The 19,813-nt window shown below is 52.6% G+C and overlaps 1 protein-coding gene across 3 annotated transcripts in view; it reads left to right on the forward strand.

Annotated features, from left to right (window-relative positions):
- Positions 1–16,007: 16,007 nt before the first annotated feature.
- NSG1 (neuronal vesicle trafficking associated 1) overlaps positions 16,008–19,813 on the forward strand; it is a 29,571-nt gene continuing 25,765 nt past the window's right edge. For 2 of the 3 annotated variants that reach the window (XM_065877773.1, XM_065877774.1), the window contains exon 1: positions 16,585–16,713. In XM_065877773.1, coding sequence (XP_065733845.1) covers positions 16,585–16,713 — 129 coding nt within the window. Of the gene's footprint in view, positions 16,165–16,558; positions 16,714–19,813 lie in introns of those variants that run through there. The other variant, XM_065877772.1, reaches the window with a different exon arrangement.

Here is a 19,813-nt window from a genome sequence, read left to right on the forward strand (position 1 = left end):
CTATAGTTCCCTGTGCTATACAGTAGTAGGTCCTTGTTGTTTTTCTCTTTTATATATAGTAGTGTATATCTGCTAATCCCAAACGCGTACTTTATTCTTCTCTACCCCTTTCCCCTTTGGTAGCCATAAGTTTGTTCTTTATGTCTGTGAATCTATTTCTGTTTTGTAAATAAGTTCATTTGTATCATTTTTTTAGCTTCCACATATAAGCGGTATCATATGATATTTGTCTTTCTCTGTCAGACTTATTTCACTTAGTATGCTAATCTCTAGGTCCATCCATGTTGCTGCAAATGGCATTATTTCATTCTTTTTTATGGCTGAGTAATATTCCATTGTGTGTGTGTGTGTGTGTGTGTGTGTGTGTGTGTGTGTGTGCGCGCGCGTGCAGTAATATTCCATTTTGTGTGTGGGTTACTTCCTTATGTTGGCTATTGTGAATAGTGCTACCATGAACATTGGGGTGCATGTATCTTTTCAAATTAGAGTTTTCTCTGGATATATGCTCAGGCGTGAGATTGCTGGATCATATGGTAGATTTGTTAAATGAACGAACAAGTGAACGAGGGCTATGTACAGTGATTGGGTCAGAGGTGTGGATCATGAATACCGAGAGGTCTGATTAATCACACTTTCTCTAAGCCTGCTGAATGCTGAGCCAGCCTTCACAACAATCCATCACTGGGAACATTAGTGCCATTCTACAGATGGAAAAACTAACGCTCAGAGAGGTTAAGCAACCTGTCGCCCATCAGAAGGCAAGTGAGTGGTCCAGCTGGAATTGGGTTCAGGCCTGACTGACCCCCGTCACACTTCCCAAATACCCCCCAGGGTGTGGGATGGGAGATCATAGACTTTCAAATCAAAATCCTATTTTCTGTATAACTGCAGTTATCCAACTCTTAGAAACATAAAAGCTTACATTATTTCTACCAAACTATAACTACCAATACTCTTTCAAAGCCTAGGATATTGGTTTCCCAATATTGGCTGCCCTAACAAAGTACCACAGAGTCGGGGCCTTAGACGACAGAAGTGTATTTTCTCACAGTTCTGGAGGGGACTCCACTTCCCCATCATAGGATTTGCTTTGCCGATGAAATGTGACTAGAGTGACATGTGCCCCTCCTGAGGAGGAACCTTAAGGCCCATCACGTGGTCTGGGCAGCTCTCTTTTCTCTCTGCTCCTAGGTCAGCAGGTCCCTGACAAGTACAGGCGACTAAACAAATTCTCCTCTAGAGCCTCCAGAAAGAACCAGCTCCACTAACCCGGTGAAGTTGATTTCAGACTTCTGATTTCCAAAAACCTTAAGAGAGTAAGTTTGTGTTGTTTTAAGCCAATGAGTTTATGGTAACTTGTTACAGCAACTACAGGAAACTAATACAGCTGGGATTAGGTTTGACTGTGACAGAAAATCCCACTTAACAGTGGCTCAAAGAAAAGAGCTGGGTACAGAGTCTGGAGGCAAGTGGCCCAGGGCTGGAGGCAGGCTCAGCGTGAGGTCCTCGGGATCCCAGTTCCTTCCAGTTCTCAGCTACGTCAACCTGGCTGGGACTCTTATCCTACGTTCCAGGAGGGTGATTTCCACATAACAGGCAGCAGGAGGGAGGAAGGAACAAAGGCAACAGGGGCAAGGAGCAGGCACCGACTCTCCCTTACGGAAGGTTACTAGGATCTGCCACACAACACTTCTACCTTTTTTTCTCTTGCCAGAACTTACACACAGGGCCATACCTCACTGCAAAGGAGGTAAGACAATGGTGTTTTTACTCTGAACAGACATGTGCCTGGAGGGAACTTTTTTTTACAACAGAAGAAGGGGAGAAAGGGTGTTGGGAACAGTCCACATCTATTATGCTGAACCTGACTGACCCTGTGAGTCAGAAGTGTACTCGCTTCAAGGCACAGAAATCCTGCCCTAACAGAGCTTCAGCAAATTAGGCTTTGCTTTTCTTGAACAAGGAGTGCTTGGTTGCTGGCGCAGTGTAGCCGTTACAAAGATGACCACACTTTGAGGGTTGCTTTCCATCCTCAGACTTGGAGCCTCATGGACAGAAAAAGGCTGCTGTGCCTCCAAACATCATTTTTACATTTAAGGCAGGAAGAAGGATGAAGAGTACTGCCAACATGTGTGTCCCTCTTCAGTAGAAAAACAAAAGTTTTCCCACAGACACTCCCGGAAGACTGCGTATAGCACTCATTGGTCAGGACTGAGCCTCATGGCATCTCTAGCTTCAAGGGAGTGTGGAAAACCAAGCATTTTGTTTTCCAGCCTCTCCATTACACAGCACATTAAAAGCATGGATACAGGAGTTCCTATACCAATAGTTATTATCACAGTAGTTCACAGAGACTTGTATGTGCTCAAAGATGTTCATTACAGTGTTACTTATCACTGTGAAAAATCATAAACATCCTGCATGTTCAACATGTATTGTTTGGGTCCCAATTAATAAGCTGATCATTCAGTGTCTGGCCCCAGCACCTGTGTTACTTTATCTGGAAAATAGAAGAAAATATGATTTACCTTTTAGGATTATGATGAAGACCAAGGATAAGAATAGAGCTTGTCTGGCACATAGCTGGTGCTTAGTCAACGGTAATGTATCTTAACCTCCAGCCCTCCCACTACTTGCACCATCTTTTACCAACCAAAGAAAAAGGAGAAATAACCAGTGTCAATGTGTTCGAGGCATCTTGTTAGAAACGTTTCCAGTTGGTTTAGCTTTTAGATCTCAGGAGAGTGAAACTACATACATCCTCTCTCTAAATTCTGGAGGGAGAGGTACCCACCTGGCAGGGTAGGGGTGGCACCAGTTTTGAGGCAAGCTGTACTTGGTTGGAATCTATGTTAGCTGACCAGGATCTACCGGCCTGCGGGGGTGACCTTCAGCCCCTCCTCTGTATCATGGGGAATAGCGCTGACCTCCCAGGCTGTTGTGAGGTTTCACGAGAAAAGTGCCCCAGGTACAGTGTCTGCGATCTAGTAAACCCCAAACCAGTGCCGGTCTCCTGCTCCCGGCATCAGATGTTGGAGGAAGCACACTGTTCCCAGGCCCCGGGGCATCCTGACATTAGCAGTGAGAACACTGTAACGTGTTAAGGGGTTCCGTTCCAGTCGAAGTCTCCCTGGCCTGGGCCATCCAGGGCTCCTGGCTAAAAGGTGACCTAATTTTTAATGAAAGCTCCAGAGTTGAAAGCTAAGACATAATCCACCCCTGAATGGATTCAGAAGGAGCAGATAATGGGACACTAAAATTAATCTTGTAGAAAAACACAATTAGCTGTATCATTTATAAATATCATCTCCTTCCTCACAGGGTAAAGCGGGGAGCAGCATAGCCGAGCTGTTCAACAGCCTCACCTCCCCTTTCACATGGATGGATGCATCTTCTGCTGGGAAAAATGTTTTCATTTCACATTCCAGGGGCCTTGTTAGAGGTTTCAAAGCAATCTTCAGAAGCCAAGAGGACCCAGAGAACAAAATCAACGTCGTGGCCCTCCATCTCCCACACCCTCTCTCTTGCCTGTTTCAAGTCACTTCAATGTGATCAAAGCTCCATTGATGGAGAATGTATTCCGCAAGGGGCCCATGCAAGGCATGGGGGTTCCGAATGGATGAGCCCCCGATTCTGCCCTCTCAGGGCTCACAGGAGACGCAAATGCACCCCGAGCTCCCTGCCCCAGCCATGCGACCCTGAGCAGGTACTTCAGCTCGACGAGCCTCGGTTTCCTTACAGGTGCCTCCCTCCTCTCATGGCCTGGGGAGGATCAGATGGACATCTGCAGAGCCTCCACCCAGGCCTGGCCCACAGCAGCCTCAGCGACCAGAAGCCGGGGTGGCTGCCATGGTAGGGAGTGTTATTTACTGAGCACATGCTATGTGCCGGGCACCGTTAGCTGCAGAGACCCGAGGGCATAGTATTAGACTCTCACGATGCCCCTCATGCTTCAGGGGAGGGAACAGGGGCTCCGAGAGGGGAAATGACTTACAGCTGGAAAGTGACCAAATCTAGGTTTGAGCCCCAGCGCATCTGGCTTTGAAGCCCAAGCTATTTTCTGAAACAGTGCTCTATGATGAGTAATGAAGTTGAGCTTCCCTGTGAGCTGAAGTCTGTCCCCCGCATTTCGTATGTTGGAGTCCTAACCCCCAGCACCTCAGAATTGCCTGCATTTGGAGAAGAAGCCTTTAAGGAGGTGATTAAGGTAAGACGGATAACTAGGGTGGGCCCTGATCCAATCTGACCGGGGTCTTTATAAGGAGAGGAGATTAGGACACAGACACACAGAGGGACGACCCTGTGAAGACACAGGGAGAAGGTGGGCGTCCACAAGCCAAGGAGAGAGGCCTCAGGAGAAATCATCTGCACCCACAGCTTGATCCCGACTTCAGCTTCCAGGATGAGAACATAGTATCTGTTGTTTAAGCCCCCAGGCCGTGGTGCTTTGTTTTTTTTTGGTTTTTTTTTGCGGTACGTGGGCCTCTCATTGTTGTGGCCTCTCCCGCTGCGGAACACAGGCTCTGGACGTGCAGGCTCAGCGGCCATGGCTCAGGGGCCCAGCCGCTCCGCGGCATGTGGGATCCTCCCGGACCGGGGCACGAACCCATGTCCCCTGCATCGGCAGGCGGACTCTCAACCACTGCGCCAACTAGGAAGCCCCTATTTTGTTTTTTTAACATCTTTATTGGAGTATAATTGCTTTACAGTGTTATGCTTTATAACAAAGTGAATCAGCTATACCTATACCTACGTCCCCATATCTGTGGTGCTTTGTTGTGTTGCTGAGGGGAACTGAGGAAGTGAGTTTCAACCTAGGGAGGGGGTGAGGTCTGAGAAGATCTGCACGTCGGGCCGGGCAGGACTTGAAGTTCATTGGGAGGGACCTGCAAAGGCAGGGCTGTTTCTGGTCCCAAATCCCAGTGTCTTTCTCAGTCCATGTTGCCCTTAGGCACAGCCTGACTTCCTCGGGAGCTTTTCTTCTCTCAGTCCAGGTCCATCCCACCCTTGGGAACTACCCAACCAGGAGACAGAGAGGCTCCCTAACAGGCCCTCGATCTCTTCTCATGGGTGTGCAAGACACACACAAAAAACACACATGCACACAGACATACATACACATGCACACACACAAACACACACGCATACACACGCATGAACACCCATGCATGCACACATGGGCAATTCACACACACAATGCACACACACACACACACACACACACATATACACAGACGGGCTCCTGCACGCACAATACCCACGCGCACACAGCCACAGTGTCACGAGCCCGCTGACACAATGGTAGAGTGGGTGACTCCTTGGGTTTGAGTCTCAGCCCTGCCACACCTTGAACAGGTCTCGGTTCCCCATCTGCAAAAGGGCTGTAACCACAGTACCTACACATACGTTCACTGCAAGTATGGTATTTAAATAAGTCGATGTATGTAAAGTCTTGATGCAGTGCCTGTCGTGTAAATGCTATAAAAGAGTTAGCAGTTAAGATCGTCATGCCTCAGAATCATCCTGTCCCCACCCGAACTGCCGACGCACCAACCATTTTGTGACCCGATCTCACCACTCCCGTTTTTTGTGATATAATTCACATACCATAAAGCTCACCTCTTTAAAGCATACAATTCACTGGTTTTCAGAATATCCACAGAGGGGTGCAACTATTACCACTCTCTAATTCTGGAATATTCTTATCAAGGCAAAAAAGAAACCCTATTCTGTTAGCAGTCACCTTCCGTTTCCTCTCCCCCGCTCCCCCATCCCCCAGCAACCACTAATCTACTTTCTATCTGTGTGAATTTGCCTATTCTGTACATTCCATACCAATCATACAACATGCGGTCTTTTGTGACCGATTTCTTTCACTCCGCATAATGTATTCAAGGTTCATCCATGCTGTAGCACGCATCAGTATTTTATTCCTTTTTTTTTTTTTTGGCCATGCCACGCGGCTTGTGGGATCTTAATTCCCTGACCAGGGGTTGAACCCTGGCCCTCAGCAGTGAAAGCTTGAAGTCCTAAACACTGGACCGCCAAGGAATTTCCAGTGCGTCATTCCTTTTAATGAGTAATTGTCCATTGTATGGAGAGACCTCATTTTGTTTATCCTTTCATCAGTTGAGCCCACTTTTCGGCTTTTATGATTCATGTTGGAATGAACATTTGTGTACTCATTTTTGTGTGAACACGTGTTGGGTGCATTCCTAGGAGTGGAATTGCTGGACCCTACGTTCATTCTATGTTTGACTTTTGGAGGAACCGCCATGCTGTTTTCCACGGTAGCTGCATCCTTTTACATTCCCATCAACAGTGTAGGAGGGTTCCAATTTCTTCACATCCTTGTAGACACTTATTATTGTCTCTTGTTGTTGTTATAGCCATCCCCCAACCATCTCTGTGTCTCTCCCTCCTCTCCTTCTCCATGACCTCGTGCCCATTCCTCCTTCACCTTCTGCATGGCCCATGGTACCACTGAGGGTTTCTAATTTCAGGGCTGACTGCCTCAGGATCGCAGTTTTCCCAGGTGCCCCATGATGAACCTCTGTGCTTGCCCAAGTACCTGCAAAGGCTTCTGAGCTGCCCGTCACCCGGCAAACATGTTGGAAAGTGCTCACTCCCTTGTCTGTCCCTCAGTTTCCCCAACTGTAAAATGAGGTATTGGATTAGATTAGCGTCTCAAACTCAAGTGCCTACAGGGGCCAAGCAGGCAAGGTAGCACAGGTGTAAGGCGGATGGGGGCATGGGTGGGGGTGGGCAGCCATTATCCCTATGCAGCTGATTTTTGCCACATAGGAATATCTCTATTCTTAGATCCCCCAATTCTTCAAAAGAAGGCAGGAAATCTGGACGTTTTGTGCAATCTCCTGGTTTTTCAATATTTCCAATGCAAGCAATTTATTTTAAAGTGCAAACGAGCAAAACCTATCTGTGTATCTAGCCTAGCCCAGCCTGCAGAATTCCAGTTTGCAAACCTGGAAGCAATGATTCTGAAACCTGTGTGTGCATGGGAATCACCTGCAGGGCTTGTTAAACCAGAGTCTCCGATCCAGCAGGTCGGTGTGGAGCCTGAGAATGTGCACGTCTAACCAGTTCCCAGGCAAGACTGCTGCCGCTGGTCTGGGAGCCCCACCTTGAGAATCACAGCCCTGGACTAACTCCAAGTTCCATCCCAGCTCTGAAATGCAGGTTCGTGATTCTAGACCCCAGAGTGCGGGCTCTCCTCTCGAGGGGAGGAAGCACCACGTCGTGGATGGGGCTCTGGACAGGAGTTAGCAGGCTCCTGTGATGACCACCCAGCTAAGATGGCAGCGCGGAGCAGGTACCCTCAGCTCTACCAAGCTTTAATCGTGGAAATTCATGCTTGTGAAATGCTCTGAAAACGCTAAAGGGCTATTTAAAGAAACGCATATGATGTCAAAATATGCACTGGTTTAAGATTTTAAAAATGTAAAAACATTAAGGAAGTTATTTGGGCTGAAGAGTTTCTGTGTTAGTTTCCCAGGGCTGTTGTAACAAATGACCAAAAACTGGGGGGTGGGCTTAAAACAATAGAAATGCACTCTCTCCCAGTTCTGGAGGCCGGAAGTTCAAAATCAAGGTGTCAGCAGGGCATGCTCCCTCTGAAGGTGCCAGGGGAGGGTCTGCTGTACGCCTCTCTCCTAGTTTCCAGGCGCTAGTGGCGATCCTCAGCGTTGTAGCTTGTAGCTACATCTCTGTGCGCCGTGGCCTCTGTCATTATCTGGCCTTTTCTTCTGTATGTCGCTCTGTGTCCCCTCCTCTTCTTATAAGGACACTGGTCATTGGATTTAGGGCCCATCCTATATCCAGGGTGATTCCGTCCCAAGCCTCAACCAATTATATCTGTAAAGACCCCATTTCCAAGAAAGGTCATATTCTGAGGTTCCAGGTGGACATGAATTTTTAGGGAACACCGTTCAACCCACGGCAGCCCCCTTTCTCCTTTTTTTGATTTAGTCTAATAAATTTGGCAATTTGGATATTTTGCTCACGGCAAGTTGGAAAGAGGTAATGGGGTGACTGGTGAGGATGGTTACTGGCAGCCCCCTGAGGGGATGGAGGCCACATAGATGTCAATAAATAAGCACTAACGAAGCCCCCGGAGCTTGGGGACACTCAGTGTGGGAGGGTTCCCGGCCCTGTGCTTCCTGTTCAGCTCCTGCAGAAAGCTGACCCCATTCTTCAAGAAAGGGTAAGATTCTTTTCAACATCCTTTGTTTTGGAAGACAGGGCAACACACCTTGCACGTTAGAATAACTGTGGTCCAAAATGAGGAAAATTTCAACCTTTGGGAAAACCCACCTCCATTCCCCTGCTGGACCAGAGACACAGGGGAGCCTGCCCGACAGAGGAAAGGTTATAAATTATGGATGTAAGAAAAAAAATCATGCCACGGCCAGGAGTCCTAGCTCAGCTCAGAGCCTGTGGATCAGCCATGTGCTAATTTCGCTGGGCTGCAACTAACCAAATCCCAGCCCCAGCCTCAGGAAAGGATACATTCCGGATAGAACAGCCCCTTTAGGTCATAGCTGAGCTGCCTGCAATGCAGTTGGGCCTTGTGCTGTGTAGTCTCCGGCAGACTCCTGGGATGCTGTGAATTTTAGACACTCTCCCAGGGACCCTGGCTCCACAGAGCGTGGAATGTATTACACTCATCCATCTGTGGGCTTTTTAAAAATTCAATAATTAATTCCACCATACGGTGCTATTACTGTTATTAGGATTTGGCCTTTCTCTGGTTCTTTACTTTGGCAAAGGGCTTTTATAATCATTTACCAGCTAAATAATTTAACACGAGTTATTGTTACAGGCCGGAAACCTGGTCCTTAGCTGGTGCTGGGTGATATGAAAATGCTTCTGAACTGAGCAGGGTAAAAGCTGGATGGAATTAGATGGCCCTGGTAATTTATTCCCCAGGTCGTGTGCAGTACCTTGCTAGACCTCAACATGCTCTCTGTAATTTGGGTTCTGATTCATCCTGGGCCATTCTTTTTTTTTTTGGCTGCGTTGGGCCTTCGTTGCTGCGTGTGGGCTTTCTCTGGTTGCAGCGAGCGGGGGTCGCTGTGGTGTGCGGGCTTCTCACTGCAGTGGCTTCTCTTGTTGCAGAGCATGGGCTCTAGGCTCGCGGGCTTCAGTAGTTGTAGCACGCAGGCTCAGTAGTTGTGGCGCACGGGCTTAGTTGCTCCGCGACAGGTGGGATCTTCCTGGACCAGGGTTCGAACCCATGTCCACTGCATTGGCAGGCGGATTCTTAACCACTGCGCCACCAGGGAAGCCCCATCCTGGGCCATTCTTGTCATGGGAGAGTGAACCAAATGGGGGTGGGTGTGGCTTTGAAGCTGGAGGGGAATTAAGTTATGGTTCTAGCCCAACCCCCTCATTTTATGTAAGGGGAAACTGAGGCCCAGGTGGGTTGGTGCTTTGCCTAAGGCCACGTTGCTAGTATGACTCCAATGGGTGGCATAAACTCAGGACCAGAGTTTAGGCTATTCAGATTTAGGGTATTCCCCCTCCCCTGTTTCTGGTCCTAAGTGGAGCTTGGAGGAAGGGAGGGAGCGGGAAGCAGAGGCAGCTGGGTTCTCCCATCAGAGGGCAAGAGCATCTGGCTGGGGCTTGGAGCAGAGGGAGGAAGCTGCAGCGTTGATCGGGAATCGACACTTTGACTAGGTTCTTGATATGTCCTGATGTTCTTCTACCTACATGCCTTCTGAGCATTGTCTTAAGGGGCATATCTCATCTCGGCCTCAGTGGTGTCCTCTGAGAGATGGATTAATAAGACTTCACACAGTGGTTAGAGGGGATTGATAGTCAGTGCCTAGAGAGCACTTATCAGCATTCACTGCCCATTAGCTATTGTTGGTACAGTCTTTCTACCTATTATTATGGTTCCTTTATCTGTAAAATGGGTATAACAATGCTTGCCCCCTACCACTTCGGAATTTTTGTGAAGCTAAAAAGAGAAAGAAAAAAGAAAATGGCAGAGAAAGTATTTCATTCTCCTCCTCATCTAGTTCTTCACCCAGGAGGGGGGGCAGGGCAGTGGGTAGGGGTCTTCCTGGGGGCTCCAGAGAGTGTCCAGGCAGGAGCAAAAAATGTGCTCCCTCGGCATTTGTATCGGTCAAGATGCCAAGAGGAGGGCTTCCCTGGTGGCGCAGTGGTTGAGAGTCCGCCTGCCGATGCAGGGGACACGGGTTCGTGCCCCAGTCCGGGAAGATCCCACATGCCGCGGAGCGGCTAGGCCCGTGAGCCATGGCCGCTGAGCCTGCGCGTCCCGAGCCTGTGCTCCGCAACGGGAGAGGCCACAACAGAGAGAGGCCCGCGTACTGCAAAAAAAAAAAAAAAGATGCCAAGAGGTAGCAGGTGGCCCACTAAAATGGGATCATTTGAGGAGGGATGTGACCAGGGGCCCAGAAGATGTGGTCCTGTAGCCGGAGTGAGCACTGGGGGAGCTATGACTATTCCTGGGTCAGCAGGGAGGCAGGCAGAGGGGCCTGGGCTCCTCCTGAGTGACCTTCTTCAAGGGATACTTCAGGGATGTGGCCCACCTTCTTCAGGGCCAGCCTGAGGGGGCTGGGACGCAGGACCCTATTGGCCAGAGGGCACTGAAGTAAGCCATGGTCTCTGCAGGCCCAGACAGAGTGGGGCAGCGGGAGAGGGTCTGCAGGGGGCCCAGCACGGCACTGTTGGCACCCCCAGCGCAGAAGGGGTGCCTGGGAGGCGAAGTGCGAGGGGTGGGAGCTCACCTGGTCTGTGAGTTCACCGCCATGTCTCCCTTGGGGGCTGACCCGCCGAAAGCCCCAGGGACAGGTTCTACACCCTACTCCCGGCTGACCTCAGCTTCCCTGGATGTAAAATGTAAAACGAGGGTGTGGAACTAGAGGATTATTCAACCTCTGGAAAACCCTTGATCCCAAGATGCGTGGTTATTTGATCTGCATTTCCTCCCCAGGCAGGACGGTGGAGATGTATCTTCTGAACTTGAACCCTCCTCCCCACTGCCCCCCCCCGCGCCCCCGCCCTGCCAAGTAAAGGGAAACTATTGGATGTTCTCCTTGGAACTGCACAGCACATGCTACTCCCCTGCCCTCAGCCTCTTCTGTCAGGGTAGAGGGAGGTGGTGTCACTCCTCCCTCGCCCTCCCTCCCTGCTGACACGGAAAACCTTGGGGTCAAGAAATATTCTTTTAGGTTCCTTCCGTCGGACAGTGACGTTCCTTGTCCTGAATATTTTTCTACTCTACCGTCCTTGATTTTAGGGTTGGACAGGTTTGAACGTTTGAAAGCAGCCTGTGTTGTGCAGACCATAGGAATTTGGAGCTACCAGCATCTTGGAGACGATTACCCAACCAAAAAATTCAACTTCTGCTGACTTTACGTGCACCAATCGCCCAGAATGGCAATGCTCTGACCACAGATCCAAAAATGGGACTCCAATGGGAAGGATTTTAAAAATCATCTTTTCTTATATCCCAAATCTTGGAGCTCAGAAAAGGAAACCTTTGTGATCACTCCCATCATTTTGTAAACTGAGGTCCCAAGAGAGCCATTCCCCAGAGCCCCTTGTCTTTCTTGCTCACAACCCCTGACCCCCACAACCCCGCCAAGGTCAAGGGCCTCACAGCCAAAGCGAGGTTGATCATCGAAACATTTGGGGAAAATTAGGAACTGCTGACTGGTTCATTAAGCCTCTACAGGCAGCAACAAACAACCCACCCCCCAACTACCCCCCGCAAGACTCCTAAAACCCCCAATACACATACAGTTCTGTTTAAAAATGTAAGAGCTCACCAAATGACTTGGAGCCCCATAATCCTGTTTATTTAGTTTCTACAAATACAAAGAAAGGGATAAAAATATCACTCATTCATTTCTTAACCATTTACTGAGTCCCTAATGTGCGCAGAGGGTTAGGGACTACAAAGGTAAATGAAACACTAAAATCATAAAAATCACTGTATTTATGACTTTGTCTACACATCATACATTTTAAAATAAGGTTTGGCATTTTCCAGAAATGAGCGTTTGCAGCAGGGTTAAACCTAGGCAGGAGAATGTCTCGGTGATGCTATGGGCCACCTTGCCTTCAGCTTGAATTAGACCGTGAATTTTCTCACTACACACTTGAACTTGGCTTTACAAACCTGACATTGCAATGTCTGAATCTACTGTGAATGTAAGACGAGTGGATGCCTACTCCATTTAACGTACGGTGCCTGTGTACTCGCCGTGCACCAGGCCCTGTTCTAGGCACGGGAGATGGAGAAATGAAAAATATTTATATTGCCAGAATTTGCTCCTGTGCTGGGGATCAGGCTGGTTATGGGGAAGCCTGCCGGGTGAGCCCAGAGCCTGGCCCGCCTCTGCCCGGCACTGTGTGGCCTGAGACTAGGAATTTACTTCCCTGGAGCTACAAAGAAGCTCCTCGGGACCTGGGGAGGATCTCCTTAGTCACTCTGAGCACTAACCCTACATTCGTGACATGCCTCTACCACCTCCTCCTGGCCTCAACATCACTACCAAGAAGACACTGCAGGGTACCTAATTAGAGGTCAAAGCCATCATAAGAGGCAAAGCAGGCACTGTGTTTTTTGTTTTTAATATCATAATAGCTCATTTGTCTCAGTGTCTCACAACACTGTGATGGAGGTATTATTATTATTATTTCCATTTTATAGATGGGGGAACTGAGGCACAGAGAAGTTAAGCAACTTGTCCAAAGTCACACAGCTAGAAGCGGGAGAGAGGACTGGAAATCAGACTGTGTCACACTGCCTCCTGCCGTGGCAGCCTGGGCTCTGACCAGTGGGACAAAGAAGGTCGCCGAGAGGCTAGGAAGTGGAAATGACAGGGTGTTGAGTGTTGGGGAGCAGCAGTTGGCTGCCCTGCCCGGTGGAAGGTGGACGGGGTGGCGGTTACTGCACTCATCTGCGCAGTGATGGATCTGTCCCTAGAAAGGGATCATAACCCTAGAAATGTCCTTTAAAGAGTCATCTAGAAAAACCAAATCCATGTCAAAAATCCTGTGAATCTCTAGGAGTTACAGATTGCTGGTGCTAGGATGAAACTGGGGTCTGAGGGAAGAGCATAGTGTATTTCACACAGATTTCACTCTGTGGACACTGTAAAAACACCTTAAATCAGTTTGTCCCACAACACAGCTTCACTGGTCCCCAGTTCTGTGACTGTGGCCTCTTCAACCTCATCTCTAGCCAAGACCCTACCCTGCCTCTCCCAGAACCATCTACAACCTGAGTTCCCCAAATCACTGCACCCTTGCAGGCTTGACGCTTGTGGTGAGCTCAGTGGTGGCCCCCCCAAAGACGTCCAAATCTAACCCTCGGAATCTGTGAATATTGCTTTATAGGGCAAATGATGTGATTACAGACTTTTTTCTTAAACATTTTTTATTTCTTTAATGTATATATTTATTTATTTATTTTTGGCTGCGTTGGGTCTTCGTTGCTGCATGCAGGCTTTCTCTAGTTGTGGTGACCTGGGGGCTACTCTTCGTTGCGGTGCGCAGGCTTCTCATTGCGGTGGCTTCTCTTGTTGTGGAGCACGGGCTCTACGCACGCGGGCTTCAGTAGTTGTGGCACAAGGGCTCAGTAGTTGTGGCTCGTGGGCTCTAGAGCACAGGCTCAGTAGTTGTGGCGCACGGGCTTACTTGCCCTGTGTCATGGGGGATCTTACCAGACCAGGGCTCGAACCCGTGTTCCCTGCATTGGCAAGTGTTTTCTTAACCACTGTGCCACCAGGGAAGCCCTGTGATTACAGATTTTGAGAGAACATTATCCTGGATCATCCCAGTGGCCCCAAAATCCAATGACAAGTGCCCTTATAGGAGACACAGAGGAGAGGAGGGGGCAGGGTGATCACGGAGACAGAGACTGGAGGGATGCGGCCACAAGCCTAGCAATGCCTGGCACCACCGGAAGCTGGCAGAGGCAGGAGCAGATTCTCCCCTGCAGTCTCTGTAGGGAATGTGGCCTGGCTGACCCCTTGATCTCGGACTCTGGCCTCCAGAGCTGTGAGATGATACATTTGTGGTTTTAAGCCTTCCAGTTTGGGGTAATTTGTTACAGCAGGCCTGGGAAACTGACATCTGCCTACACATGCATCCCCACCTGGGAGACCTTCCGCCCACTCTGCTCTCCCTCCGGCCCCCCTGGAGGATTTCATACTTTGCCCACAGCCTCCTGCCTTCTCCCCCTGGCAGTGGACGATGTCGCTCCCACTGGTGGGCCCTCTGCTCCTTCGGAAGGCTTGCCATTTCTTTTCCCTTGTCCATCAGCTGCTGATGGGGGGCGCTGTGTGTCTTGTGAATTGCATTGTCCACATGTGTGCCCTTCACAGGGTCTGGTGCGGCCTGGGCACCCACAAAAATCCCACACAGAATGAAGCTGCAGAGTCCCAGTGACCGGCACCAGTCAAAACCCAGGACAGCATGGAAAACCAGCTGGCGACTGTCCCCTGCTGTCTCTGGGACGACCATGGGCCATCCTTGCCTCTGTCCTCCTCAGCTGACAGAGCCTTTGAGGGGGAGAGGGGTCCACACAGGGCCCAGGAGGCCCACCCTGCAGCTCCCCGTGTGGGATTCTGACTGCAGTGTTTGTGTGTGTGCGTATTGGGGCCGAAGATGGGGACAAAGCTATTCCCTCGGTGAATGAAGCCCACAAGGTTTCTTGTGATCTGTAAGCTCTTAGTCTGGCCAGGGACGCACCTAAACCAGCCCTGAGCAGATTCTAGCTGCTCTTCCTCAACTGCTGCGGGAAGTAACGAAGCGTCAGGGAGGAGGCCCCCTCTGGTCCCCTGTAAGAACCTGGACCACACACAGATGCCTTATCGCTGTACCAGTCCTGCGTTCAAAGGGCCTTTGCCAGAAGGATGCTGATGCCAGGCCCCAAGGTGCCTGCGTCTGGGACACCAGCCCTTCCTGGGCTGGCCAGGGGTCGTGTGCACCAAGAGCCTGGGTCCTGCCAGGCTGCCCTGTGGTCAAAGGCTCATGTGGACCCTGCTGAGGAATTGGGCCCAGTTAAGAGAAATCCAGGCACCTCATCTGCTTGTGCCCTCCCGGGGATTTTGAAATCAAGGTGCCCATGGCCAGGTTCCTAGACTGACCTGGTGGCTCAAGGCTCAGCAGGCAGTGAGAGAATCGTGTTCCTGTTCTCTAGCTACATGGAGAGGGGGTTCTTCGTTCCAGGACGCCCCTTCTCTGAGCCCTGGATGATTGAGGCTGCGGCTGCCGGGAGCGGACCCCAGCTTTACCTTCTGACCAGACCAGAGAAACGCTCCAACGCGTCACGCGAAGCGCTCTCTTTGCCCTGGATACCTTCCCTCCCGCTACCCTGGGCGTCCCCCCACGTCCGGACACCGTCCCCAGCTCTGGAGAGCGTTCCCTCCACATCCTGTACCACCAAAAAACTCCCCCCTCCATTCCCATCCGAGCCTCCTTTCACCAGGGACACGCCCTCTTTTTGTCGGCCTCTCCACAAGCCAGCCACGCACTAACCAGACCAAGCTCTCGTCTCTGCCACCGCCCACAGCCTCCTGGAACCCTCCCCCGCAGGACCCTTCCCTATCCTTCAGGACTCCCAGATCGGCTCGCCTGTAAGGCGGGCACCTTTTCCCCCAGTTTGGGGGATCGCTCCATCCCTAGGATCCCCCGCCCCTCTCTCGCTTCGAATCGCCTTGCGCCCCAGCCGCCGCCCCGGGGTTACGCAGCCCGCACCTCTCTTCCCCCCATCCCCTGCTACCAGCCCTGTGGCGCCCTCCGAGCCTCCCATCCGGGGCGCGATCCCATCCCCCTTATCTCCCCCCCACCAAGCCGAGGTCCCGGCGACCGCGGGGTCCACGGGGAGCGCCCCCCTGCGCCCGCCCCGCGCTTCTTTGTGCGGCCGGCGCGCGCGCGCGCTGCGTCAAGGCTGCCGCCGCCGCCACACGCACGCACTCACAGCGCGCAGTTAACCCCCGGGAGCGGCAGGAAGGGAGGTGGCGAGCGGGGGGAGGGAGCCCAATCGCGCGGCGCCCCCGCCCCGGCCCCGCGCGGCGCCGCCTCTGCCATTGCTGTGAGCGGGAGCGGGCGACGCGGAGGCTCGGAGTGCGGTCGGAGTCCAGACCTGCCGGAGCCGGGCGTGGGGTGAGTGCTGGCCGGCAGGCGGGGCCGCGGGGCGCCCGGGTTGGACCCTTCCGCCGGGAAGCCGGGTACAGGGCCGCGCATTTCCCCAGGTGGGAGGGACAGGGGTCCTTGGGCAGGTCACCGGCGAGGCGTCGCCAGGACCGGGGACGCGTCTAGACCCGCGGGCAGGGGCGGCGCCCCTCCCCGGCTGCTAGGCGTCCCTGAGCTTGGCGCTTTTGCCCAGCGGGTGAGTCCATAAATACACAGCACCCACCCCCCCCAGCCCTCGGGCCGCGACCTCTGCGTCCTCACGACCCCTCCTCGGAGACGAGGCGGGGGCTGGAGAGCTCGCCGACGCCCGGGACAGCGGGTGGGTCTTGCTCGCGGTGACTCCCGCCCGGCCCTCGCTCCGCAGGCGGCAGCCTCGGGTCTCCCGGAACCATGGTGAAGTTGGGGAACAATTTCGCGGAGAAGGGCACCAAGCAGCCGCTGCTGGAGGATGGCTTCGACACCATCCCCCTGATGACGCCCCTTGATGTCAATCAACTGCAGTTCCCGCCCCCGGATAAGGTGAGAGGCCCCCGGTACCCAGGACCGCCGGGTGCGCACCCCCAAATCTCGGGTGGCGGCCGCAACAAAAGAAACGCGCCGCGTGCGCTGGGGACGCGAACTGGGGGCGGGCTCGGGCGGGGTGGAGGACGCCCCTCGGAGGACCACGTACCCGCGCGGGATTCTGGATCGGGTGATCTGGCCCTCCCCGCCCCGCCTTAGATGACAGCTTCTTCCTGACAATGGAACGCGGACGGGGTAGGGTCTCTTCTTGATTTTCGTGGGACTCTTGTCCGAGAGAGGCCCCTGGCCCCTCCACCTACAACCCAGCCCCGTTCGTCTCTGCCCCGGGGTACCAGGAGCTCTGGTTCTGGGGTGAGCCCAGGAGTGGTGCGGCTGCCCCTCGTGCCTTCCCGGATGATGCAGTTTCAGCCCGATTTGCCCCTTTGGGGTGGAGAGGCCCCTCTCCTTGGCCAGATGGGCCCTCCCTAGGGGCTGAATCCCCCTCCTTACCCTCTGCGCCCACCCCTCCCACATCGGCGGTAGATGCGGCAGGGTGCACGCTCCTACACCGCCTCCTTCCTCTCTTTGTTCCTTTTGTGAAATCTCCAAATAAGCGCTCGTGCTCCTCAGTATTAGGGTAACTGGGGACAGCCATTCATCATTCTCTCCTTAAAGCGGGATTTTTTTCTTTTTGTTGAATTTAAGGAATCCCCTCTTCCTTGAATACCGCCTGCAATCAAGTAGTTTCTGTGTCCATTAAGGGCAATTTTTTCAAGAGTTAACATTAAAAACGCTTAAAAGTCTAGACAGTTATATTGTAAAACTCAAACCTAAAATTATCCACACACATCCATTCTGACCACCTTGCAGCTTTTCAGAATCATCCCAACCACGAGGAAGCGCACTCTGTTCCCCCACGTGTGCTGGCGTTAATTGTTTCATTTAATGCCTGGCAGGGAGGTTCTGACTCAGGGCTTGTGGTTTATTTGGGGCACGTTGGTGATTACTGGCCGTGGGGCAGGGGTGGGGATGAGAGACTTTCCCTGCCATGGGTCTTTCCTTTCGTTATTCCCATGGTGGGCCTTTTGATAGCCTTACTCAGTTCCCCAAAGTGGTTTTGATTCCCCCAACTCTGTTGTCTGTGTTTGGGTAGGAGAGCGGGGGGCGGGGGCCGGAGCGATGGTGGAACAGGTGTTTTATTTCAAGAAAAGAGGCTCAGCTGGTCACACCTGTGCACCTGGGTCAGGCATCGATGGTCTAAAAGAAGCTTTGTGGGAGGGGCAGGGCTGCCTGAGGACTTGGCTTCCGCCTCCCCCTTCCCTGTCTAGGTGTCAGACTTGCCCAGTTAGCCCAGCCTGGCGCCACCGTGCCCGCCTTCCCCTCCTGCCTCAGCCTGTGCCGGGGACACGGCATCCCCAGGAAGCACCTCTATCAGGTGATCGCCTCCACTCAGCCTCCTCTTTGGTCCTCGGTCTGTTCCATTCCGGAACCGTCTGGCACATAGTTGGCTTATACCAGGGAGGAGGTTTCAGGCAGGTATGAAATTTTGGCCAGACAATCAGGCCATCAAGGGTAACCTAAGCAGCTCTGAAGGTGATGAGTCTCCCGTCCCTGAGATGCTCCAGACATGGGCATTCTAGCAGGGAGTGATGGTTGCGCCAGATTTCTGAGGTCACAGATGAGGAAGCCGAGTCTCCAGGAGTTTATAGGACATGCGCAAGGTCACTCGGCTGAAGGCTGCCATCCTCCAGAATGCGGAAGCTCTGGCGGGGCCCCTTGGTCTGCCCTGCTTGGAGCCAGACAGCACTCTCACGAGACATCTCTTAACCTGAACAGCGGCAACATGTGCTCCCAGCTAGGGTTCAGGGAGGTGATGTCACCTGTCCCAGGGGACGCGTGTCCGAGGGCTGATAACACAGCTAAGGTTGTAAACAGAATGTGTGCTGAGCACGAGGTTCTGAGCTGCCACAGAGCCGGTAGCAGCCTCAGGGCCAGTCTCAGCTGGCGTGTTTGAACGCTTGTTACTCACCAGGCACTTGTCTGCATGCTTTATGGCTTTCAGTTACTTTAACACTGACGTTAGGAGGTAACTACCACTGTTACCCCGTTTTACAGATGTGGAGATGGAGACACAGAGAGTTTAAGGAACTCGCCCGGAGTCACCTAGCTTGTTAGTGGCAGAGGCAGATGGAATCCGGGCTGATGGGATCCTGACCGGGTCCCCACTGGGCTCAGGGTCCCGTGGATACCCTCCTCCTCACAGTAGCCCTACCAGATAGGCCTTGCACCCATATCACAGGCCGGGAAACTGAGGTTCCAAGTAGCCAAGGGTGTGCTCAGGGTCCCACAGCTACTCAGGTACAGGTGGGGTTCGAGGATGGCAGGGTGAGGCCCAGGTGCTGCCCTAGAGATGGGTGCCCCCAGGGTGGGCACGCAGGCTGTCGCACTGAGTGCAGGGAGAGCTGTAACGGAAGGGAGGAGGGAGGCAAGAGTGTGCTTTAAAGGGATGTGGCCCTTGGATCACTGTTCAGTGTCGCATGGCGTGGGCCACTTTCTTCCTGAGGCTGGGTCTGGTGTCACGGCTCAGTCTGGGAGCGCCCACAGTGTCCTGAGTGCCTTTTCTGCGCTGGGTCCCACAATCACGGAGGGCAGTGTGTCCCCACGCTGTGGTTCACCCAGTGAAGGGCGTTGTCACTTGGGTGAGGAAGAGGGTGGGGGGCTGTCTGTCTCCAGTCCAACTTCCTGGCTTCTGCTCTAGGGGGTGGGCATTTGAGGACTAGACACACATAGCCCCTGGACACTGCTCCCGGACACCTCGCCTCCGCGTCCAGTGGGGACAGAGAAGGAAACAGCCCTGGCAACCGGGTGTGATGGGGGCAGTGATGGTGCGGAGAGGCTGTGAGCTTCCGAGGGTGGAGGCTCGAGGGGTGGGTTAGGGCGCAGCTGAAGCTGGGGGGCATGTAGGGAAAGGGTTTGCCTGGGGCAGAGGCAGAGCAGATTTCGTGGTTGGAAAAACATCTCCTGCTTCACAGTGGAGAGTGGAGGGGGGGCAGAGCAGGGAGACCCTTTAAGGGCTGTTGCCAAGACAAGGGAGAGAGGAGGGTGGTGGGGTAGTGAC

The sequence above is a fragment of the Phocoena phocoena genome, chromosome 5, assembly GCF_963924675.1.
Source record: "Phocoena phocoena chromosome 5, mPhoPho1.1, whole genome shotgun sequence".
Lineage (NCBI taxonomy): Eukaryota > Metazoa > Chordata > Mammalia > Artiodactyla > Phocoenidae > Phocoena > Phocoena phocoena.